This window comes from Podarcis raffonei, chromosome 1 (genome assembly GCF_027172205.1).
Source record: "Podarcis raffonei isolate rPodRaf1 chromosome 1, rPodRaf1.pri, whole genome shotgun sequence".
NCBI classification, from domain to species: Eukaryota; Metazoa; Chordata; class Lepidosauria; order Squamata; family Lacertidae; genus Podarcis; species Podarcis raffonei.
The window spans coordinates 135,183,487-135,209,457 of NC_070602.1; the positions used below are offsets into that span (position 1 = coordinate 135,183,487).

A 25,971-nucleotide genomic window follows, 5' to 3' on the forward strand; every position below is an offset into this window, starting at 1 on the left:
ATAAATAATAAATAACAACTTTGCTTTTTTTTTTTTTAAATACCTCAATTCCTAGCAAAGCAGAAACACACGCTTCAGACGCATCACAAATGGCTGTTAGGTCATGGCCTCCTTCAAGAGCTAAAATGATTCGTCCTCCAGCAAGACCCATGAGCTGTTTTGTCAGGTACCCAAAGCCTGCGATGCAAGAAATGCAAGGAAGGGCAACAATTAACAGATTTCATTTATTCTATAAAGTTGGAAACATTATAAAAATGAATAAAATTACCTATAAATGTATTTGGTAGAACCAAACTTATTTAATCATATTGCATTGCATTCAACTAAGTTGTCATGTGTGCACAAGGACTTATGCAATGGAACACGCTCCCCCCCCCATGCTCTCCCCACCCCACTCCAAATTTGTTCCAGAGGGTTGGGGGAACTGCCAATACAGATGGGGAGGGGGAACCTCCACTGCATAAGAATAAGTCCATGTGCAAATGGGGCAACTTTGCTGGTTTGCTGCATTTGCAAAACCAAAGTGACCTCTCCAGGGTGCAAGCTTGGGCAGCGTGTACAAGACCTCCCGTCCCAGTCTCACGGATGTGTTGCAAAGCAAAGCAAAATACTTGACACCAGCTTGGCTACCGGAGTTGCCAGAAGGAGACATACAAGATGCCATCCAAACATTCTAGGGACTCCACTCCAGAACTGTGTAGGGTTTACTCCTTAGCCTTTTCTTCTCCTGAAGATATCCCACAAGGCCGCAGGTACAGATTTTTCTTCAGGGTTTACTCCAGAAGTCTTCCTCACAAGACAGGTCCCTAACTCACCGTGGGTTTAAGACCCACTGGCTACCCTTCACCTGGTTTAGTCAACCAGTCAAAGCCGTTACCTGGGCTACGGCCACCGTCACAAGCTGGCAGCTTCTAGGAGCCACAGATGAGAGCGGAGTGCAGGGTGAGGACCAAAGTAGGGCAAACCACCCAGAAGGAGCGTTCCCCACCAAAGATCCCTTTGTTGGCTGCAACCCATTATTTGTTAACGTGTTTTGTGATTCAACCAAAACTTTTTACAACTCCAAAGAACTTATGGTTTGCACACTCAGCCCTTATGGTTTGCACATTCACCACAAGCTGAGGTAGCCCCACTAGTGAAGCCTGACAGAAGTTGCCTCTGGCTTGTGAAGAGACAAAAAAATATATCCTCTTTGGGCTCTGGGGTGGGTCTTTTGAGGGAGATACATTCTGGCACCTTTTGGTCTGTAACAGGCATAGGCAAACTCTGGCCCTCCAGATGTTTGGGACTACAATTCCCACCATCCCTAGCTAACAGGACCAGTGGTCAAGGATGATGGGCATTGTAGTCCCAAACATCTGGAGGGCTGGAGTTTGCCTATGCCTGGTCTAGAAAAAAGCACCGACTCCATATCTATTTAGATAGATCTTTGGGTTTAATGCTGTTTCTACTGCATTTTGTTGCTAATTTCATTTTACTGTTTTTAATTATGCTATTTCGAGGTCTTTCTTTTATATTGCATTGGTAAGCTACTGCCAGCTATTGATGAGGTGGGATAATAATGTTTACATAAATAGAAGAAGGAATCTGAATTCTATGTATAACAGGGAAGTGTGTTTTTGCATTGTTTGGGATTGGACTGAATTATATTATATTATATTGCCTATAAAACCCCCTCCCCAAACTAACAAGTGTAGGAAGAGCCTAGCTACAGTGAGTTATTATTAAACAGACAACTCAAATAGATAATAGGGTAAATTTGCAAAGAAAATGAGATCACTGAAATTTAAGCCTGTGGGGACTTACATTTTGCTGACAGATTATATCCTCCAAGTGGTGCAGGATGACCTTCCACTGCATCAAAACCAGATGACACCAGCACAACATCTGGAGCAAACTCATTAGCAATAGGCATTACTACTGTTCTGTAACAAAAAAAGGAACAATAGAAAGCACATTACTATGCCTTGCTCTTGAATGGACAGCTACAATGAGATAGAATCTTGTTCAAGGGTGCTTTTTAGCACAAAATATAGAACAAAATATGGAAGAAAGGACTAGAAAGGGAGTTGTTTGGGCCACAATGTAAAAGGTAGCTTGTTCTTCAGATTTGTGAGCAGTTGCATAGAAAATGATATAGTTCCATCACATTTCTTTAGGTTGCGGCTAATGATGGTAATCCAAATCACCAGGTGGGAGTGCCTGAGTCCCACTGATTTTGTGGGTTTTAAGAACTTAACAGCATGGTTAAATCTCTGTGATTTCAATCTTGATATAGTAACATAAAGGGGGGGGAATTAATGCATGTTTCATTCACACAAATCTGAATAGACTGAAGGACAAGCATCTCAAATTGTGATACTTTTAGAAAAGCACTGTTGTATCAAATAACAAACATTACAAAGAATCTGCAGCTTCAAATACAGTGGTGCCCCGCAAGACAAACGCCTCGCAAGACGGAAAACCTGCTAGACGAAAGGGTTTTCCGTTTTGGAGGCGCTTCGCAAAACGAATTTCCCTATGGGCTTGCTTCGCAAGACGAAAAAGTCTTGCGAGTTCCTTCGGGTTTTTTCCCCTCCCCCCCCCTTTTCCTAAGCCGCTAAGGCGCTTATCAGCTGATCCACTGATAAGCCGCTTAACAGCTGATTGCTAAAAGCCGCTAAACCGCTAATAGCGCTAATCCACTAAGCTGTCAATGGGCTTGCTTCGCAAGACGAAAAAACCGCTATACAAGAGCCTCGCGGAACGAATTAATTTCGTCTTGCGAGGCACCACTGTAGATATTTTAAATTTCAGTCCTGATAGACAGCTTGTATCAAGAATGGGACGCTGCTTCTGAGTGTGCCTGTGGCTTTTGATACCACTGACTAAGACAGACCACTTCTGCAGAATGGGTATTGGGGGCGCTGTTTTACAGGGGCTCCAGTCCTTCCTGCAGGGCCATGTTCTGAGAATGCCTCATGGTCCTTGTGCTATGGTGTGCTACTAGGCACAATCCTGTTGCCAATGAATGCCACTGGGATGGTGATTAGGAGTTTTTAGGCATTAGTATAGGGATGCGGGTGGCGCTGTGGGTTAAACCACAGAGCCTAGGACTTGCTGATCAGAAGGTTGGCGGTTCGAATCCCCGTGACGGGATGAGCTCCCGTTGCTTGGTCCCTGCTGCTGCCAACCTAGCAGTTCAAAAGCACATCAAAGTGCAAGTAGATAAATAGGTATCGTTCCGGCGGGAAGGTAAACGACGTTTCTGTGTGCTGCTCTGGTTTGCCAGAAGTGGCTTAGTCCTGCTGGCCACATGACCCGGAAGCTGTACGCTGGCTCCCTCGGCCAATAAAGTGAGATGAGTGCCGCAACCCCAGAGTCGGCCACGACTGGACCTAATGGTCAGGGGTCCCTTTACCTTTTACTTCATCATTAGTATGCTAGAACATTTCTGGATACAGTTGTGGAATGGATGGGGGCTAATAAACTGAGCTTGAACCCTAGGAAGACAGACGCAGTGTGGATGAGGGGTTCCTGCATCAAGAACAGTCATTTGCCTATTCCTGATTGGACTACTCTCCCTCTGAAATAACAGGTTCCTTGTTGGGAGTGCTCCTGAATCCATCTTTGTCACTTGAGGCTCAGCAGCTGGAGTGCCTTGGACCAGCTACAGCTGGTGCACTAACTACAGCTGTTCTTGAACAAGCATAGTTTGCCTATGGTGGAGGATTATTATCAACATCACTGACTTAGTAATAGCCTTCTAAACAACCATCTCAAGGTGATGTACACTAAAGAAAATTAAGAACAGTTAAAAACACAAAAACAGCAAATATATTTAAAACAAAACTAAAACCATACCAAGTAGATTTTTGTGGTGAAGACCCATTTATCCAGACTGTCAGAACAAAAATGTCAATTTCCCCCCAGAAAATGCAGATATTAGGCACTTACCCTATCTTGAGAGGAATGCTAGCATTCCTGTAGTGTTCAGTTTTATGATGAATTTTTATGGTGCTGAATTTTTATAGGATTTATTTTTATAGTTTCGAATTCTATGTACACCATTTAGTGATTAAGTGGTTGGAGGACAGATGGTGGTTATCGAATTGAGGTTGAATCCTGACAAGACAGAAGTACTGTTCTTGGGGGACAGGGGGTGGGCGGGTGTAGAGGACTCCCTGGTCCTAAATGGGGTAACTGTACCCCTGAAGGAGCAGCTGTGCAGCCTGAGAGTCATTTTGGGCTCACAGCTGTCCATGGAGGCGCAGGTCAATTTTGTGTCCAGGGCAGCTGTCTACCAGCTCCATCTGGTACACAGGCTGAGACCCTACCTGCTCGCAGACTGTCTCGCCAGAGTGGTGCATGCTCTGGTTATCTCCCGCTTGGACTACTGCAATGCACTCTGTGTGGGGCTACCTTTGAAGGTGACCTGGAAACTACAACTAATCCAGAGTGCAGCAGCTAGACTGGTGACTGGGAGCGGCTGCCAAGACTACATAACACTGGTCTTGAAAGACCTACATAGGTTCCCAGTACGTTTCCGAGCACAATTCAAAGTGTTGGGTGATGACCTTTAAAGCCCTAAACAGCCTCGCCCCAGTATACCTGAAGGAGCGTCTCCAATGTTGATGGATTCTTAAGTTTTATTGTTTTTGACTGTTCCTCATAAACTGGCAAATGTGAGTAGATGCTGGGTTCCTTACATTTTAGCAGCTAATAGCTTTATCTCTAACATGTTTTTTAATTTAAAGAAGTAAATTCAATTTGCAACTATTCTTTGAATAAGTTGTACTTTTTATATAACAAACATGATAATTTTATGGCAAACCAAGTTATATATAATACATTTCATGCTCATAATGTAACAAACAGTATTTTATTCTGCAAAGGGCACTAAAAACGGGGGTGGGAAGTACTGCGTATTTTTCAATTTCCCCCCCACAATTTCAGTTTCCCTTAAAAAAAACCACAACCCTCCAGTTTTTCTTTCCATGGCTTCAAAATTTCTAGAAATTTTAACATTTTTAGATACTACCCTCCACTGTAATCAGCTTCAGGCCTCTATTTCGGTACCAATAGACTATCAAGCAATGCGTTGGATCCATATGAAACTCCCCTTGCCAAAAGATTAAGCATCTTTAATAATTTGATTTGTACTGTTTTGGCTTGCACTCAAAGTCATATTTAAAAACTGGGACAGGAATATTCAAAAATAGTCAAGAAAAGCAAATTAACTTGATCGACTAGCTGCAACACTGTGTTACTGAATACATGATTCTGGGTTACATTCTAGTGGGCGAAGAAGACAATTCACCTGTCTCGGGGGCATGTAAAAAGGAGACAATCTTGCTGCCCAGAAACAATGGGTAAAGTGGTAGAGAGTGAAATTCTCACACTGACACCAACTAACCCATTAATATTTCAGCCAAAGGCCTCTAATTTCATAACAGTGTCTGGTTTCATTAGAATATATAGTAATTCCACTGACATTCTGCAGCTGAAGAGAATATTTTTTTTTCTTATATTTTTCATAGACGGCAGCTACCTTTTCATGAACAAAGTGTACTAGGAGTTAAAGAGAAGGCATGTGTATCATTGCCTAGCTCAAAAGGATCTCCACTGATTCATCTGAAGACTTCAAAGCATCTGAATTTTGCATTTGGACTGGTTTGAATTACAGCTCAGTTCTGCATTCTGAGTTTCTAAGTTCATAGTGAAACTGCCTGTAGCTTCTGGATTTCATTAGGGCTAATTTTCTTATCTTTTCTTCAACTTTTGGTTTGATCCCTTGGAAATGCAACGTGGCATTCAATGGGCCAGAGTAACAAGGTGCTGCTTTTAAGGCATGCATTGCCTCATAAGATTGAGGGGGGGGGATACAGCCCATTCCCTTCACTTTTCTGCCTCTCTGGGGACTATGAATTGTAAACTTCAAAGAACCTTTTTACATTAAAATGAATATAAGTGAATCGGGAAAAGGTTTTTCAAAGCAGCTGGCTATGAACCTCAAAGGCCACTTGACAATCTATTATCATGGGGCAGGGGGACTTGGCACAAGATTAAACAGGTTTCCAACATAACTTCCAGGCTGAAGGTGTGTGCACATAGGCATGGACTGCTGGAATTGTTTTCTATGGATGTGGTGTGCAATCATACGTTTTTCTAGCAGACACAGGTTTGTGCCCCACAGGGAGTGGGGGATGACAGCTTGGCCCGTGGTGATCTGGCCCACCTGGCTGACATTCCTGGCTGGGGAGTGGGTGCCCAGGCTGTGTGGCCTTCTTCAAGGCTGGCTTCATGCAGTGGTGCAAGAGTCAAGGCTAGGCAACACAGATAAGAAGGCAACCGTTCACTCTGGTTTGCCTATGGCCCATTTAAGAGGACTGAAGCTGGTTCCTCTTCTCAGGGAATATTTGCATTCAAATAGTTAGAACTGCAGTAGAATTGGAAATGTGAGAGGCCCTGGCAACAGTAAAGAGCAGCAGGGAGAACAAAAAGTGTATTGTTATCATCACGTGGAAGTGGGGAGCACTCTAGCATACAAATACCTCTTAGATCTTTACCCCCCCTCCCATTTTACATATCTGTCATCTCTCACCTCCTTCACCCCCATCCACCCCCATTCCAGTACCACTGTCATCTTAACCCAGCTGCTCTTCCAGCTGGGAAGAGAGAGAGATGCAGTGGCAAGTTCTGTCTGCCACAAAGCAGAAGCAGAAGCTACAAGCCCAGGAGAAAAAATGTATTTTAAAATGTCTATGTAAATCCACACTTCAAAAGAAGTTCAATCCAGGTGGTTCAGGGGGCAGCAGTGAATGGGTGCACTCCCTATTCATCACCTGAAGTGGAAGCTGTAGCAAAGCGAGGAGGAGAAGCTGGGAACTGGATGGGAATGCAGTGTTTCCATACTTATGCTTTATATAGCAATGCTGACACCTAGTTATCTGTATTCAATATGGCACAAGATCCAAATATTTTGAAACCATTGGACACATCTAGCTGAGAAACAAGTAGCTAGTTGCATCCAGCAAGTGCCCTGCTCCAAACTCAGGGCTGTCCTGGTTTTTCCAGCTGAAGTGGATGGCCAGTCACAGGGCAACAGCGACACCTCTATCCAAGATGGTACTTAAGTTCTTCACCTTCACCAATAGTAAAATCCACAGGAAGGCTTTTACGAATAACTCATTCCTTAACCAGGGTAAAGTGAAGCTCTAGAAGTATTCAAAGAGACCAGAAAAGTGGAGATTGGCCAAAGGATACTGGCAATGCATTGAGTTCTTTTGTGGCAAGGACCAGTGGCAGTATCATTCAATACACGAGCATCACAGACTTCTGTACTGAACATTTTTGAGAAGACAGTGGTCACCTGTTGTGGACAATAAAATCTGGTCTCAGGAACAGACCGGAACTATGAGTGCAATTGATCAAGCTCTTAAAGAAAGGCCTCAGCTCAGAGGCAGAGAATCTGCTTTACATGTAGAAGGTCCCAGGCTCAACCCACATCATCTTCAGGTAGGGCTGGGACAGAACTCAAAACTCAAAGCTGAACTAGATGGCCCAAAGGCCTGACCCAGTAGAAGACAACTTCCTATGTACTGCTTGTATTATGTGGTGCTTTGCAGTAAGCAGGAACTAAGCTTTTAGGTATAGCAGGCTTGAGTACCCCACAGTAATGCTTTGTGGGGGATCACCATAAAAGAAAGGGAACAGATGAGAGTTATTCAAAATAACTGTAAAGCTTTTCATATCAGTTTTAGCAAAATACAGTGGGGCCTTGGATGTCGAACGGAATCCGTTCCGGGAGTCCATTTGACTTCCAAAACCAAAGTGAAGCTTCCAATGGACTGCAGGAAGCTCCTGCAGCCAATCAGAAGCTGGAGAAGTCACGTCAGACATTCGGGTTCCAAAGAACGTTCACAAACCGGAACATTGACTTCCAGGTTTGCAGCGTACGGGAGCCAGAACATTCAATTCACAAGGCGTTTGGGATCCAAGGTACGACTGTAAAACAAAACCTGGGAACAATAGAAGTTGGCAAGTCTACCTACCAGTAAATGCCACACTCGTTATCAAAAAAGTTTTACTTCTTGTAAAAGCTTGCATCTCATGCAAACTGCAAAACAACTACAGGCATCAGTAAATAAAAAGTGCTTAATTAGAAGACAACAGAACATGATCTAGAAATGTGCAGGACATGCCCCTTTTCACTTTGTTTTCCTAATAAGTGCCCCATCAAATGGAAAGAGGTTTAAAGCTGGTTAGAAAGCCAAGCAAGGACTGGGGAGATGCAAGTTCATATCTCTTGTCTGGAGATCCTTGGAGAAAATGCAGAATAAAAATGCAATCTTTTAATGTGTCCCTGTGTACAGAGGGATATTGCTAGCTTAAAATATTTTTTTTCAAGTGACAATAATCTGAACAAAACTCACTGTGTAAGTGATCCATAACAGTTTGCTGTGAAGACATGTACTCGACCACTGGTCTTTACAACTGTTTGTTGCTGAAGGGAAAGTAATGGCAGTACCTTGATTTAGTGTTGCACACTTCTTCATTTAACATATGTGGCTCGAGATGAGCATGACAACCACAGCCATCTGACAGGGAAGCATAGATCTGCAATGCTCATATGATGCTATAAATCAGAGGTAGGGAATGTATTCACTCCTCTGGTATTATCTATACCTATACATCATGGAAAGTACTTTCCTAAAACTCTCCCCATATCAGGCAATAGGTTCACTATGTAGCACAATAGTATACAGGAGGATGAGCTTAATTGCAATCTTTGCCCATTTAGCATGATGTGCTCACATCTAGGTACACTGGAGTAGCATGTAAACGATGTACAGAGAACAGATGTACAGCAAAATTCCTCGTATCTCAAGTGAACCTGTACATTATGACTCTCCATTTTAAAAACAAAAGACACCTGAGTAGTGCAAGTCACTTAGCTCATGGATACTTGAAAGCTCTTACTTTAGAGACCTTAGTTAAAACTTCAGTAAAAGAATTATGTATTCCAGACTGTGCTGTGTATTATGATTTCCTTTGACGAGATTTGAAAGCATATACATAGAATTATGATACCGAGAACTGTGATTCCATCAATATCTTCTTCCAATCTGGTTATAAACTCTTTGATCAAGCAATGCTCTACTTACTTGAATTCACTGAAACAGCAGAATAAGACCACAGTGGCCCATCAGAGGTGATGGAATAACAAGTAAAGAATACGTATGCATTGTGGAACCAAATTTAGACAGGTATTAACAAATTACTTAAATATGGATGAAAATGCAATTAGTTCTGTGCTGGCAGGGGACATTCTTTCTATTCTGCTTCCCTACCTTCTTGGTTACTACTCTTGGTTGTGTTTAATTAAGTCCTTCTCAGAGTAGACCCACTGAAATTAATGAACCTAAGTTAATCATGCCCATTAACTTCAATGGGTCTCATATGAGGAGGACTAGCATGGAATACCACACTCTGTATCCTGTTCTTCTAACAATAAGGTAGAAATTTGCTTTGCTTGTAAATCCAGATCAACTGAAATCAATTTTTATTATTAACACTATTAAAGCAGACAACATGCAACAACTAGCCTGGAATGGCCAATGACCTGAGGTTGTTTCATAAACCATGGCTTATGAAGTCTTAATGATCATCTGAACTGGGTCACAACTTTGGGAAATTGTGTCATAAAATGGCAAAATGTACAAAATGGCTTTTCTATACAAAGTTATGCACAATGGCAATTTCACTGTGTTTCATGTTTGAGAGAGAATCTTATTCATTATTATAACATGAATGCATGCATGAGGGTTATCAATATTGTGCTGATGAACAGTGTCCATGTGCCAGTCTTTCCACATTGCATCAGCACCTTGCCACTTGCAGTCAGCTTTAATTCCTTGGTCTCAGAACAGCAAGGTACTCAACAGAGAGAGAGAGAGAGAGAGAGAGAGAGAGAGAGAGAGAGGTGTGTGTGCGCGCGCACACACACACACACACACACACACACACAACAACTCAAAGGGCACATTTAGGGAGAAATATAGGAAGGAAAAGCAGAGAGCATTACCTGAAAGCCGTCAAGTATTCTGTATCTCCCATGGGTGGATCAAGACCACCAGTAAATGCCATGTTAACATTGAAACCGGCACCTGGTCCTATGCCAACCTAAGAAAGGGGTGGAGAGGAAAAGAAAGCAGCAGGTTACACCTCTGGCAAATATTGCCATGCATGGGGGGCTGCCCATATCACCTCAGCAATATCTCCAATAATTTTATGTTGCTCCTACAATTCAAAGTGTGATAACACAACAGTTGTTGTTGTTGAGAAGGTATTCTATTTTGCTTAAAAATCCACTGCTTCCTGCGCCATCAGATCAATGAGTGGGATGAAAGGCAGAAACAGCCTTAATCCTTAGTTAGCATCTAAAAGAAAAACATATGCTCATGCTTGTAACTTTAAAATAGTTATTACATAAAAAAAAAAACCACCACCAAATTGTTTAAAGTTCCAGTCATATTTTAAAACCGTTCACACAAAATTGCTGGGGGCTCTGGATTTGGTACACTGAAGTAGCTTCTTAACTGCCACAAATATTGTAAATGCAGAATCAGCTTCTTTTCCAAAAATGTTTCCTGGAGTTCTAATATCCAAGTGCACACATTTTCCTTACTGGATTCAGTGAGCTCAGGATCATCACTGCTGCTTTGGGCCAGAAGCCACTGGCTGAGATTATTTGCAATAACAAAATACTCTCTTATAATCAACAAAATAGCACATAAAAAGGAGCATATAAAGACTGTATCTTAAGAGCTGTCATTCTTAAGTGAACGTGGGAGAGCAGGGCCTTGGAGCAGGGGGGTTTTCTGCCCCCCCATCCCAGTTGCCTGAGTTCCTATGACCTTGGCATGATGTACTCTGTCTATGGGTGCATCCAGGTCAGGGCCTGCCTTTTATCACAAAGGGTCGCTAAGATCTAATTTTTCTGTGTGCCTATTTGGTACATTGGCTTCCACAGGGCGGCCTTTTCATGTTTTTTCATTGCTATTCTGCAGCTTGCCATCCATATCAGTGGATGTATCGGGGGGGGGGGGGATGTTTGTCCCTTCCCTCAATCTCTCTTCCCCGGTCCTTTCTATTCTGGGCATGTGTGCAAGTATTTCTGCATCTATACAACTTAAAAACAAACAAACCCAAAAGTGTGCAAAAGCAATTACTATAAAATTTCACAATGGAGCTGTGTGCTTTTTTGTTTTAGATTTTTACCTAAAGATCACACAAGAATGATAAGATCTTCTGCAAGACTCTCCTTGTATTGTGTATTTTGATTATAGTCTCCAAGCTAATCCCTTCTAAGTACTGTGTGGAGATTGAGAGAGAACAGCTTCTCTTAACTGGGTTGTTGAAATTCAAGTATACCTTCAGCATACAGCAACTGCTAGAAACAGGCACATTCTTATAAGTTTTGGTTACCAGAAATAAAAGAGCAAGGTTGTGCGCTCAGGTGAGGAGCCAATGGAAACAGGGGTGCAGTGTAAAAGGCCACCCAGTGAAACTTCACCACACATAACCTGCCCACCAAAATTGCACTAACAAGCTACAACACCAGCAAAGACTACAGATGTATAATGCACTATTTTTACTTAACTGATTTGTGGTGTTAAGGAAATATCTGATTTAAATGTAAATAGTAAAGAAAATGAATTGGCGTCATAAGAACACTGCAAAAAATGGTGTCCATAAGCAACACCAATTCAACAATAAATTCCTGTATGTTACAAAGTATAACAGTACCATGATTTTTCTCAAAATGTTAGTCTATTTCCTCATTGTTTATTCTGGTACTATTCACTTTTAGTTTCACTTCTCTTACAAAATGTCCTCAAGTTCAACTTGCACTTCGGGTTGTGTTGTTGTTTAGTTGTGTCCGACTCTTTGTGACCCCGTGGACCAGAGCACACCAGGCACTCCTGTCTTCTACTGCCTCCTGCAGTTTGGTCAAACTCAGGTAGAGAAGGTTTAAAAAATTCAACTTCACAGTTGGATATGTTGGGTTCATTGGGAGAAAAATAAGCTATGTGAGCACTGTGGAGACTGTGTGCTGCACGACACCTAGGAGGCTACCTCTCTATGCCTTTAACACAGTCACTGAAGCCTTAAGAGTAGAAGCCGGGATACTTTCCTTCCTGGGTACTTAGATGACATGTGCACTTTGGGGGTACCAGAAACATTCAGTGTTCTTAATTACAAAGAGACTTCCAACCCTAGGACTAAGTGCACAATGGTTCCACAAATAGGAAACCTTCAGCAAAACCTAAAGATGAAGCTGCAGCTCATGCTGTACAGCCAAGCATTTGGCACTATTTAGGTTGACTGAACTTGGTTGGCGGGAGCTGACAAAAATACAGTAGTGCACTGTGAAGGGTAAGGAGTGGCATCAGCAAGACAGAGGCCCAGTGTGCACATAATGCATGGGTTCCTGGAGAGATGAAAACTACTGCACTCTTCCGCTGGTCCTGCTGCCATCATGCTACCTATGCCTATGGCTTAACCTGGGCCTGCGGTTTGTCTGTTTAGACACAACATTAGGCTTAGCCCTGAGTATCACAGCAGCAGCAAGACCAGAGGCGGGTCATTGTGGAAATTGTGAAATACCTTCTACCTTAGAACGTGAGACAGCATGAATTTCCCAATATGCACAGGATTTTTGCAGGCTGGTGGATGGGGGAATGAGTTCCACTTCATGTTATAAAAGCATTCAGGTTCCTAATTCCCACATCTGTTCATGCAGCACACACACAAGCAGTCTCAACCATTATCAGGCACACACTGTCATGGACAAATGTTGCATACCAGCTGGGCAATCAAAGGTATATAGACAACAGTGATTCACACTACTATAACTGCTGGAAAAGATACTGCTCCAGCCAAACAAAACATTACTCATCACATCAGTGATCTTTCAGTTCATGTTACATTTCTTAATGCAAGCACGGGCCCAAAGATTGTCAGGACTTCTTGCGTGTAAGAAAAAAGAAAACTGTGTACCAATTCTCATTGTTTTGCACATGTACAGTCTACTCTGCTGAAGCCTCAAATGGTCAGTCATGAACCTTTCATATTCTGCCAAAAGAGCATTCATATTTTACCCTGACCACGCATTCTTATGGTCGCCTTCCCATACCTCCCTTTGTCAACTTACACTATAGGAGTGGGGGTTGGGCAAATTTCTGCAAAACTTTAAAAAATTTTTCTACCTAGATAGAATATACAATTGACCATGGTTATATAAGTCAATGTTTTACTTTTCTTTAGTACATAATTTATTTGACCACTAGGATATTACAGGGCAAGCTCTTACTTCCACTTCTTAAATAATGCAATGAGTAATAGATCTTCCCAGTTCCAGAGGTGTATAACTATCAAAGAACTCCATGCTTTTCGTAACCATCACTACTAGCTCCATTCACAGCTTTTATCAGCAAATGGCCAAAGACAGGACAGGGCAAGAAAGGCTGCTCCCTCCTGTAAGTACAAATAACACAACCTTGTAGAGAGTGGATTGTGAAATGTTCATAATTCACTTTCATTAGAAACAATGTATAAATCCTATGTGTTGTAAGAATTGTCCTTTTCCAGATCTAAGAACTCAGGTGATGGGTGTCCTCTACTGGTAGAAAAAAGCAAGGCCTTCTGACAAATCAAAGCTAAATAAATATTGATACTAAATGCCAACTATTATTTTTAGGAATGCCAACCAAAGTTCAAAAAAGTGACTCTTGCCCGCCTACCTATATTAGCAGTACTTGTCTCTAGTTGTTGTAGTGACTAGAGCAGGCCTCCTCAACCTCGGCACTCCAGATGGTTTTGGCCTGCAACTCCCATGATTCCTAGCTAGCAGGACCAGTGGTCAGGGATGATGGGAACTGTAGTCTCAAAACATCTGGAAGTTGGAGGTTGAGGAAGCCTGGACTAGAGGCTGGGGTAGGAGGTGGGGAGGGAGACTGAATGATATTTGCAAAGACTGAAGACAAGAATCTGAGAGTGCTGCTTGTGTGTAAAGGCTGGGTGCAAGTAGGGAGACGAGCGCACTAGGCTCATGCGCTCATTTCACCAAGACTGACTGCCGCCCTCCTTGACTGATCTGATCACTACAGCTGACTGCCACTCTCCTTGAGTTCAAAGCAGGGAGCCTCCTCTACTCATGGAAGCTGCCTGCATTATTCAGAAACACAGTTCTGAGGGATTCTATATCACACTGGGAGCCTTCACCAGTAGAAGGCTTTGCACCCCGCCTCAAGGACAGCACCAGGCATAGATGTGACGTTTGGTGTGCCTTAACAAGCAAACAACATGTCTGAATAGGGCATCAACACATTCATATTTGCCACACCCCCATACGAACTGTAGTGAAAGTCCTAATCCATTATTGCTTGAGTGACCTCCAAGATTGCAATACCATTATTATAACAAATGCTGTAAGAACACATATCAATATTATTATTATTACCTCATCAGGAGCTCCACTGCCTGGGAAGAAGTTTCCATCATCATAGCGATGTAGTGAAATATAAAGAACATTAGGATCATTGTAGAAAGCCTGCTGAGTACCATTTCCATGGTGTACATCCTTCAGGGATAAAGATTATATCATATGAGAAGGTTTATAACATGATAGGCTGTCTACATTAGCACTAATTGTAATACAACATTTCATGTTCATGCTACTAAAGCCCTGCAGGGGGAAGGCTCAGCAAGGCACAATTTCATACCACCGATTTTAGTAACACTAATATATGGTTAAATGATTGTGACAATGCTTGTTGCATTATGCTTGGTTGTCACATGAGATGCATACTGCGAAGGGACTCACTTTAAGTCCTATAAATAGAAGATGCAAAAGGTGGACTGGCAAGTAAGCATTTCTGAACACAGAGAACTGCCCTGCCATAATTTCAACTATGTATAGTAACATCATCAAAACTAGTAAGAATTGATTCTTCCAGTGATAAAGGATGTAAAGCCTATACACAAACGTGGGGCCAGGCGAAAGTATGGCCATGCTACTCCTTACTTGTGTGAGTACCCTTCAGAAAAACAGATTGGAAATGACTGAAAAACACTGCAAGGGAAATCCAGGAAACACCTGAACTGGGATGCTGGGTGTGCTGTGCTAGCATGGCCCACCACCGCCCTGCCCTGCCCTGCCCCCTGTGTTTTGCCTGCTGTCTCACTTTCTTGTTTAGTGGTGGTGCGGCAGGCAGGATGGGAACAGGGCCATACCTGGCCCTCATATTAATTTACAACTGAACATGCTTCCTGATAGACTCTACAGAAGACACCAATCTAATAGTGCCTTATAACAGATAGACAGGAAGGTCCAAACTGCCACGCTGCAAATATCCTTGATAGAGAACAAATATGAAGTGCCACAGAAATTGCGGCAGCAGCACTTCATGGGGCAGCAAAACTAGTAGCAAAGCCAATACAATCGCTGCTGGTGGTTTGAGGAATGGCAAGTCTGTGCACTCTCTCCTTCTATGTAACAAAGAGAAGTTGAACCCATCCACTGCAATCTCCCTCCCTCAAACATCAATCATATGCCACTGGTGTTCCTTAGGATGTAACAACTAGGCAGAAACTGAGGGGATTAGTTTGGTGTGAAGATCTGGGTAAAACGTGCACAATTCTTTACTGGCTGAAAGGGCTCCTCTCTCTCCAACTTTCCTGTGCAGATGTGGATGCAGTGGCAAGCAAGCCTGCCTACCACTTTTCAGGGTGGCGCCCTTAAGACATGGGTAGCTAACAGGTGTAGCTGGACTCCTGTCAGCCCCAACCAGCATGGTCTAGAATGGTCTAGAATGATCAGAGCTGTACTTCAGCAGCCTCTGAAGGCCACACACCACTCCTCACCCCTGCCTTTAAAGAGCAGAATATATAGGTTCAAATTACATCTTAGTGTAAGTCCTCCAAACAAGGATAGGTGCTTCACAAAAGGAACCTATGCGCCAGAAAAGAAAGCATGTGATGTGGGAATGCTTTCTTTTGCCCTGGTTTCCCTAGGGTAACAGACTGCCTTTTAGGGTGCTGTACTGAAATTTTTGGTCCAGTCCTGCTTGTAACAAGCTGAATATCTCCACAACAAAAGCAAAATACAGAGGAGACTTTCAGGTAGATGTTCCCTGGTGGGGCCAGATACCTAACTTGCCTCCAAAGCTTATAATGCGCTGGAAATAATTATTAGCATTTTGCAAATGCTCCAGACATTAAGCCCTGTGCTGACTGAGAGCACAGTGCTCTTCAACTTGGAATGCACGTTTGGTTGGCCCTGCTCTCCTGTCAACAAAGGAGAAAATCGAGCTCAAAGGTTTTGAGGATTCGAACCCACATTTTATTGAGATCTAACGACTGCACTTTTGCCGACAGAGTTCTTGCATTTTGTACCTGTATTGGAAAGGGGGTGGGGTGTAAAAAAAAAGTGCTGTTTCACTCACCCAATCCACTATAAGTATTTTGTTCACATTCAGTCTTTGCTGGAGAAGCTTGGCTGAAATTGCCACAGAATTAAAATAGCAAAAACCCCTGAAAGATAATAGATTATTATAGACGTATATGTGGAAAGTACACTTGACAACTTCAGCACTAAACACTTTCCAAGGAAAATGACATATGATGTTGCTTCAACATGAGGAGATAAAATAAGACACTGAAATGTATATGAAGATGGCAATGCCAACTATTTAATGCACAGACTATTAGTTAGATCTGTGCCAAACACTCTCCATGTTCAATTTTCAGGTTTAAAGCACTGCATTCAGATTTGCCCGGGGGGGGGGGGTGTTAAAAAAAATACTAGAGGGGATGTTTGGCTCTTTTCATGCCCCTGATTGCTGCCATTTGGTTCCCTTGTTGTCCTTCAGAGTAATCACTGGCATCTGGGTGCTACTTAAACACAATGGTGACAGCATTACAGACGTACTCAAGGGGGTTTTATTGCAGAAAACTATTTTTTCCTTGGTGTAAAACTTGCATGATTTTGAAATAGTGCTGACCAGCTTTGGTTTAGCAAACTACAGTAATAAACTGTATAAACACACTCAAATAGCTTCAATGTAGATAAGGCCTACATCAAAGAAATTACCCTTGGTCAGATGATGATGTTATGTAATCTTTCAGGGATTATTGGTAGTGGAACAAAAAGAAAAAGAAAAAATCCCAAACCAAAAAACCACAATCTTCTGACTCCCAATGGATGTCACCTCATAAAATCTTGGAAGGGACCCCAAGGGCCATTTAGTCCAATCCCCTGCAATGCAGGAATTTTCCAAGATAGACAGCCAACCAACCTCTGCTTAAAAACCTCCAAGGAAGGAGAGTCCACCACCGTCCAAAGGAGCTCTTACCATCATAAAGTTCTTCTTGATATTTAGATGGAATCTTCTTATCAATTTCTCTTTTATTTTATTTATTTACCTCTTATTTTATTTATTTATTTGAGAGTTTCTATGCCCCACCCTTCCTCCAGATCAGAGCACAGCATGGCTTACAACAATAATATACAGTAAGGTACTAGAACAGACATCCTGGGGAAAAGTGACAAGTGGGGTGCTGCAGGGTTCTGTCCTGGTCCTGTTGTTGTTCAACATCTTTATAAATGACTTGGATGAAGAAATTGAGGGGATGCTCATCAAATTTGCAGATGACACCAAACTGTGAGGAGTAGCTAATGCCGCGGAAGACAGAACTGGGTTCCAAGATGAACTTGACAGATTGGAGAACTAGACCCATTTCAATAGGCATAAATGTAAGGTTCTACACTTCAGCAGGAAAAACCTGCTGCACAAATTTAAGATGGGGGCACCTGGTTTGCCATAACATGTGAAAAGGATCTAGGGGTCTTAGTAGAGCACAAGCTTAACATGAGTCAACAGTGTGATTCAGGCCCATTAAAAACAGACAGCTGCCCAATTCTTGGACCTGAGAACCGCCTACCCACAGGACCTCCATCTTGCCAGGAATCAGTTTCAACTTACTGTTCCTCATCCACTCCACCACTACATCCAATAACTGGTCCAAGATGTGCAAAGCCTTGCCTGACTCAGTTGGTACAATGAAACAGAGCTTGGTGTCATCATCACACAGGTGACACTGCTTTCCAATGGCTTCATACAGATTGTAAATATCACTGGAAACAGAATAGAACCCTGTGGCACCCCAAAACCAAGGGGTCAATCTGGCTTCACCCAATGATACTTTCTAGTAGTGACTCTGAGGTGAAACAAGTCCATTCTATCACGCTGTGGGACAAGGAGTAAGCAGGGACTGCAGGGCCTCTCCATCAGGATTCTAAAAGGTTAGCAACTTCTGACTCCTTTTCTCCTTGAAATATTTCCATTTCAGATGGTCATTACAAGAACTCTGCAACAAAGAAATACAGTAAGGCCGCAACTTACGCGCATTTAATTTGTGCGCATTCAGCTTTACAGGCTTGGCAAAAATTAAATGAAATAAATAAAAAGGGGCGGAAAGGGGGTGGGGTTCTGGGGAAAATGACACTGGCAATCCCACCAGCCATTGAACCCAATGGATTTTGACTATATGTGATTTAACTTTAAGCACAATCCCCAGAATGTGACCCCCATGTAAGTTGCGGGCTTACCATAGTGTCTGAGATACCATTTTTCTCCTCCCTCCCTTTTCTGTCATGTCTTCTAAATTGCAATGTTGGTTGTAAGTCGGTCTAATCAATGACATTTGTAAGCTGCTCTGGGAGCCTTATTTGGCTGAAGAGCTGGATAAAAATACTTTTTCATTATTTAAAGCCTGCTTCCCCTTCAAGCTCTCTGACAATCATAAATGACTTTAGGAGGCAGTTGTGGAAGGAAGGAAAGTCCTCCCGCTTCTCCAGTTCTCCCCAGTTTGGAGAGAGTCCCCCTTGCAGATGGCATGGGGTGCTTACTAGGGATGGGCGTCCAAAACCAGTTTGAAGTCTACATTGTGTTATCAGTTTCATAATTTTTGACCTGGCAATATATCGGGAATCATGAGGAGTGGGTGGGTACTATGCAAAAATCACCATGTGGGAAAAACTGTGAAACCAGTTAATGCTTCTCTCAATTCCTACTGCCCCTGTTAATTCTGCCAGCTCAGCTCTCCCCTGCCTCACGCAGGGCACAACGAATCACAAGAGCAGATGCTGGCAAAAATCACAATGCAGGAAAAACCATGAAGCCAGCCAATTCCTCTACATGGGTCCATCCTTATTTCAGACATCGTGGTCTATCAATATGTCATGGTGTTTAGCTTGTGATATATTGCAATGTTGAAAAACAGATATCGCCCAGCCTAGTGAGCTGTTGAATGAAACATCGAACTTCTGACTATACCCCAGTAGAGTTGTCTGGGTGAATTCCAATGTACCATTCCACTTGTGAAATGTTTTCGTTGCCACAGAGAACGCTCCAAATTTAATTGGTCTTCCAACACTACCTTCCTTGCTAGTCTACAGAGTTTTCCTAAACCTTTGGAACAGATTTTCAAAAGCTACAGGGAGCTACTGAAGGAAGTAGGAATCAGCAAAAAAAAGAGCTTTTATTCTTCTATTTAAATGAATGCTCCTGATGTTCTGTTAACAGAATGGTGTTGGGATTTACCCATTGTGTATGAAAAAAGTCGCATGGGAAACACTATGAACTGATGCAAAAGGACAAGCATACATGCAAACTGCAAAACAAAAAAACAAGCTCAGTATTGACTTGGAGGTTTTTTTCAGGTGAAAAAGACACCCCTGAAACTTTCAGCTCTAAGTTCTGTGAAAACACTAGTAAACGTAGCCAAAGCACAAACACATACTCACATGGGTGTGCTTTCTTCAGCATGGTGACCAGGAGGTCGAACTACGGCAAATCCATTCTACCAAAACAAAAACACCACATAAATTTCAACCATATTTAAATAATTGTAGCTAAGTCGCTATGTAGTTTGTGACATATTCTGCTGGGTTCTCCCCCGCCACCAGTACGCAGATACTGGGGGGAAAGGGTAGAAAACCAACCAACCAAAACCAAAGTCTTTTTACCTTCTAAAATACAGAAAAAAATGTTTTAGCTGCTTCTTAGATTTTAGGCATGCTGCTGAAATCTGGGACTATTTCAGTAAGGATTACAGTTTACATTTGCACATGATTTATAAAATACAGTCCTCGTGACCAAGTTATTCTCACATCTACAAAGTAATAAGCAAATCATCATTAGCATCATACTAACCTTTAGCTCCCCTGTAGCCACTTTAAAAACAAGCTCTATAACACAACCAACTGCAAGGCGAGCAGCACTGAAGGAGTGGACCTCATTCCAAATTGTGTCACTGTCAACCTACATAAAACAGATTCACATCAGTAAAGCTATTTTTCAAAGTCACAGACGTGTGTACTAAATTCTGTGGTTATGTTACTTGTGTAAGCTGCTTAATCGTAACTGTGCTAATCATGAATATCTGATGGCACAATTCTTGCATTTTTGTCAAGTGAGATCAAACAAACCCCAACGCTAGGACCTAGAAGTGGATCACAACCTGACTTATGACGGATTGCAACAGTGACACCACCATTCTAACTCTGCTTGTTGTCTAGAGAGATCCATTAGGGAACTGTTTTAAGATGATGACTACAAGGACACTCCTTAGGCACTGTTTGGTGGGCTGCTTCCATCCTAGATGAGACAAAGGGCAAGACCCAGTTTTCTTTTCTTCACAAGTAAGAGAAATGGCAAATGATCAGGTGCGTTAGTTATCCAGCACTTTCTTGGAACTGGAAATAGTGCAGTTCATTCTGTATTTTATAACTAGCCCAATCAATGAATGATTTAAATGCCTTATATATTAAAGCATACTGTAGTTATCAAATAGCATTACCACCATCATCATTATTAATAAGCATTATTAGCTACATTCTAGTTGTGTTTTAACTGCACAAATATTCCCATAAAATACAACAATAAAACCATAAAATCTCAACATAATAAAACGTCAGCAAATTTCACAGGACATGTTAACAGAACAGCTAACAGACACATTTGTCCACAAAAGGAACAAATATAAATTTAAAGGTTTAAAAGGTGCTGGCAACAAGGACGGTCATAATTCCAGTGAAAAGGAGTTCCACAACTGGGACACCATAATAGAAAAGGCTCTGTGCTGTGTCACAATGAAGCTGGGCATTTGTCTGTTGTTATTGGGAGGTGTTTTCTGGTCAGAGGCCTTCCGTCTATGATATAAACTGATTTTCCCAATTGGAGTATAATTGGAACGGCGTGTGAGATTTTGTACTTGGCTATGTTGTGCTGCTTTAGGAATGCCCCTAATCGTTATAATCGTCTTTCTTATGGTGAACCAGAAATTTCTTTTCTAATCTGAACTCTTTACATATCATCAACACTGTTGTATTTTACAATATTTTGGGTACATCTGGTATAAAAAAGTGTCTGTGTGGTTTATCTTAAATGAGGCAAGTAAAAGGTATACTAGTTATGTAACAGGAACACGGTATCCTTCTGGACCGTCTAGAGGAGTAAGGAGCTGGGGGCACTGTTATGTTGCGGTTCCGCTCCTTCCTCCTGGGCCATGTCTAGAAAGTTTCCATATATGCTGTAAGCCACCCAGAGTGACTGAGGAAACTCAGTCAGATGGGAGGGGCATAAATAATAAAATTATTTTATTATTAAATATTAACCTGCATTTAGTTTATAATTACACAAAGCTGCATTGAGAGAATGTCAAGCACTCCCTCAAAGTCTCAAATAACTGCAGTAGTTGGAAGAGATGAAGGAACAGCCAACATGATATATACAGAGATAAATAGACTGCTGAACCCGCCATGAAGGAGGCTTTGTGCAATAGGTAAGAGCCAAGGAGAAGCAGTGTCACCAATACAAAGCAATTTCAAACCGATTATACTGTTAGTTACAATAATCAGTATTTATTTAGTGAAAACTGTCAGTGTTGCATCCAATGGTGACTTTTGTGTTGATAATAGTCTCTTTGATCCAGGAGGGGTTTCCATCTGAGGAATGGAGAGGGAGCAGATTTTTTATGATTCCCCCTCACAGCTAAGTTCCCTACCCTCCAAGACGGGTTCCAGAGGCTTCAGGAAAATGTTCCAAAGAGCAAAGGGGCATAGGTGAAAAATCACCTCCCCGTTCTGCTGATTCTACTGGTGACAGGCCTCATAGGATCAAAGAGCATTCTGTCACTGGATGCAACACAATTATTCCATGTAAAGATATTCTCCCTGCTTTAGATCTTACTTCTGCAGCAGTCTGTGGTACAAATAAATACTATGCTAGTCAATCATTTTAGCTATACACAGTGGAACTCTAACCTACGAGATACACACATTATTCTCATGGGGGAGGCAGTACTTACCCCAACGCCACCACAAGGGAGCCTGACAAACATTGATGTTAAAGAGCCTGAGGGAGTTAAGAGGAGAGCAAAAAACTGTTGAAACTGCACAATTCTCAGGCTTTTAGACTAAGCATTTTATGAACATGCACCTGATGTCAGCTGCAGGAGAAACCTACCCATTCACAGAATATTAAGTGTTGCATGTATACATCTCCCTTCATTTGCCTCTTTCTTACACCTGTCGACTTTTTTCCATAAACCTTCAGTCTAGAATAGATTCTCCTAAACTAACTTCCAATACCTTCTGTGTCATCCTAGTGACTTATTATGGGTTGCAGTATTTATTTAAAGGGCATAATAGTGCCCTGGAATGGTTACAAAAACTTTCTCTGATTTATATACATCTTAATGCATTTTCAATCTGTTTTTTAAAAAACCATGCACATCTCAAAGTATATACGACTCTGAACAGGGCTCCAAAGCAATTTCAAGAACATCCACATTCTCTGAAGACACTTCAGAAAAAGAAAATCATATCAGCATCATTCTGTCTGAGGGTATTAAAATGTTACCAGCAATTTAACAGAAACAAAAATCCAATGTGATAGTCAGATCATTCTGGCTCCAACTGAATATAACGGTAAGCCATGGTTAGTGGTTTATTGCAAACACACAAAATGTACCACAAACACAGAACATGCCTAATTTACTCCTCCACACAAGCAAGCATGAGCAACCAACCATAATCCTCAGCTTGTTATATCTGAACTGGAAATCATGGTTTGTTTTTGCTCAAATAAATCATGATCGATAAAGCCAAGGACATTTGACTTTACACTGTGGTTTCTTTGGGGTGAAACAAACCCAATGCCTGGGTTCACTGCAACAATAAGCCAAGCATTGTGGTTTATGGCTCCTGCTCACAAATGGAGAGGAGCAAAGTGGAAACAATCTGTGGATTCATGGTAAACCATAAATCATGACTTACCTTGATGTGCAAATGCACCAAACATGCAGTTTTCAATGAAAAGCACACCACTAGTGGCATCAGAATTGGTTCTCTATCAGCCTCTAATCAGCAAATTGCAAACCAATGCATATTGGGAAATATATGTAGGAAAAATGTCAGGGCACATATATAGGAAACATCTATTTTAAGGGGGGGGGGGACTAATGCAGGAATTCCTATGAAGAAGAATGAAGTATATTATCACACATTTCCTGATTTCCAAGATAATAATCTCCATGAGGATATTGGCCTGATTGCTTTGTTCTTAAAATTGGCTAGATGTTAAAAATTGTGGTATTTAAATGAGAATGGTCAATTATTCTATCATTTGCCACTCCACTAATGTGTACCTTTCCCCAGCTGTAGCAGCAGCAATTGTCTGTTTACTTTCAACTTGTTCAGAAAACCTTATACCATTTTTCCACATCCATTATGATCACACCAGAAAAAAATCACTTCCTGTTCCTAAATAATTGCTGAAATGTCAATCTATTGTTAACAAATGCACTACGTTGCTATTTTAAAAAATCACAGTGTGCTATTTTTTGGCCCGGGGTGCTAATTCAAATGAAAAAAAAAGAGAGTGGAAAATATGGTCTGAAGCTCAACATCAAAAAACACTAGGATCATGGCCACTGGTCCCATCACCTCCTGGCAAATAGAAGGGGAAGAAATGGAGGCAGTGAGAAATTTTACTTTCTTGGGCTCCATGATCACTGCAGATGGTGACAGCAGTCACGAAATTAAAAGATGCCTGCTTCTTTGGAGAAAAGCAATGACAAACCTAGACAGCATCTTAAAAAGCAGAGACATCACCTTGCCGACAAAGGTCCGTATAGTAAAAGCTATGGTTTTCCCAGTAGTGATGTATGGAAGTGAGAGCTGGACCATAAAGAAGGCTGATTGCCGAAGAATTGATGCTTTTGAATTATGGTGCTGGAGGAGACTCTTGAGAGTCCCATGGACTGCAAGAAGATCAAACCTATCCATTCTTAAGGAATGAGTGCTCACTGGAAGGACAGATCCTGAAGCTGGGGCTCCAATACTTTGGCCACCTCATGAGAAGAGAAGACTCCCTGGAGAAGACCCTGATGTTGGGAAAGATGGAGGGCCCAAGGAGAAGGGGACGACAGAGGATGAGATGGTTGGACAGTGTTCTTGAAGCTACCAGCATGAGTTTGACCAAACTGCGGGAGGCAGTGGAAGACAGGAGTGCCTGGCGTGCTCTGGTCCATGGGGTCACGAAGAGTCGGACACGACAAAACAACAAAACAACAACTAATTCAAATACCTCACAGGTTGAAGTGTAAATGGGCTAACTTACTAGCCAAGTGTGTCACATTACTTAAAAACAAACAAACCTGAATGAGGTTACTATGACAAGGCCAATTGTCTCTAAAATTATATTATCTGAACTTAATTAATTTTTATTCTTGTAAAAAATTGTCATTGTCCAATACCGCATACTTACTTAGGAGTAAGCCCATTGTACCCAGTGGGACTACTTACTTCCAAGTTCACATGCATACAACTGGGTTCTGTAAGGTTTTCCAAAATTGCATCCAGGAGCCCAACCAGCTATAAACCTTGAAGTTTCAAATATTATCAGATCACATTTTGAGGGTGCTCTAATTGACTTTATGCACACCATTTGCCTAATTTCCCCGATATTCCAGGATTATTAAATTATTTGTTGGGGTAGCATGGAAATATGGAATCTGATCAGGGATTTATTAGCAATTACTGTAGTTGTTTTAGTTTACATTTCTTAAAACATAACTTAAGATTTCTATTTGTTCTTAAAATGTGGTACACAGTCACGCCTTCAACATCCCATTTGCTTGCTTTGTTCTTAGCCTGCCACTGTAAGTTTTTTTGTTTCTGTTTTAAATGTGGCTAGCACTATTTAAAATCTGGCTATGATTTTCTAGGCAACACACAAGACACATACACAGATCGCTTGCAAATGAACAAGGCTTGATAAACATACAACAGCTTATCAATTCACCTCATTGGAGGAGGACGTGCTGTGTGTGTGTGTGTGTGCCTATGTGTATATCTGTGAGAAAGGTCCCTGGAAAAAAGCATTCTCCTACAACAGCTTATAAAGACTTGAATGCAAATAAAGATCACAGAACTTTGGATTGAAACACAGATAAAAAGTAGACCATCATCATGTCCCTTGCATATCTCTAATGCAGAGATTACTAGAGTCAGGATGTATAGATTGATGCTCAAAGATGTAGAGAAGACTAAACGCCCTGCTGTACCTAACAGTTTCTTGCTGTCCAATTTCTGCCTATTCAGAGGGTTGGTACCATAAAGCAGTGTATGGGCTTCTGAATGAACAGTCTGTAGTTCTTCTAGAGTAGCTTTTCTTCCACGGATACACTGAAAAAGAAAAGAAAACAATGAATTACATTTACTCTAAAAAGCAGCAAATAGGGGGAAATATAACTGAAGTTAAACATAGGTTTATTTTCTAAGCTTATGTTTCGTTTCCACATTTTTATTCTTAATTTTTGAATTTCTTCTTCTCAAACTAAGCCAATAAATTTAGGATG

The 25,971-nt window shown here is 41.7% G+C and overlaps 1 protein-coding gene across 9 annotated transcripts in view; it reads right to left on the minus strand.

Moving 5' to 3' along the window:
- Positions 1 to 25,971, minus strand: part of HDAC4 (histone deacetylase 4) — a 119,476-nt gene that overhangs the window by 7,083 nt on the left and 86,422 nt on the right. For 8 of the 9 annotated variants that reach the window (XM_053364043.1, XM_053363997.1, XM_053363978.1 and 5 more), the window contains 9 exons: positions 25,678 to 25,798; positions 22,417 to 22,463; positions 20,262 to 20,369; positions 19,853 to 19,908; positions 16,491 to 16,578; positions 14,507 to 14,626; positions 10,067 to 10,164; positions 1,807 to 1,925; positions 44 to 177 (listed from right to left, as the gene is read on the minus strand). In XM_053364043.1, the coding sequence (XP_053220018.1) occupies positions 44 to 177; positions 1,807 to 1,925; positions 10,067 to 10,164; positions 14,507 to 14,626; positions 16,491 to 16,578; positions 19,853 to 19,908; positions 20,262 to 20,369; positions 22,417 to 22,463; positions 25,678 to 25,798 (891 nt within the window). Of the gene's footprint in view, positions 1 to 43; positions 178 to 1,806; positions 1,926 to 6,641; positions 8,486 to 10,066; positions 10,165 to 14,506; positions 14,627 to 16,490; positions 16,579 to 19,852; positions 19,909 to 20,261; positions 20,370 to 22,416; positions 22,464 to 25,677; positions 25,799 to 25,971 lie in introns of those variants that run through there. The other variant, XM_053364052.1, reaches the window with a different exon arrangement.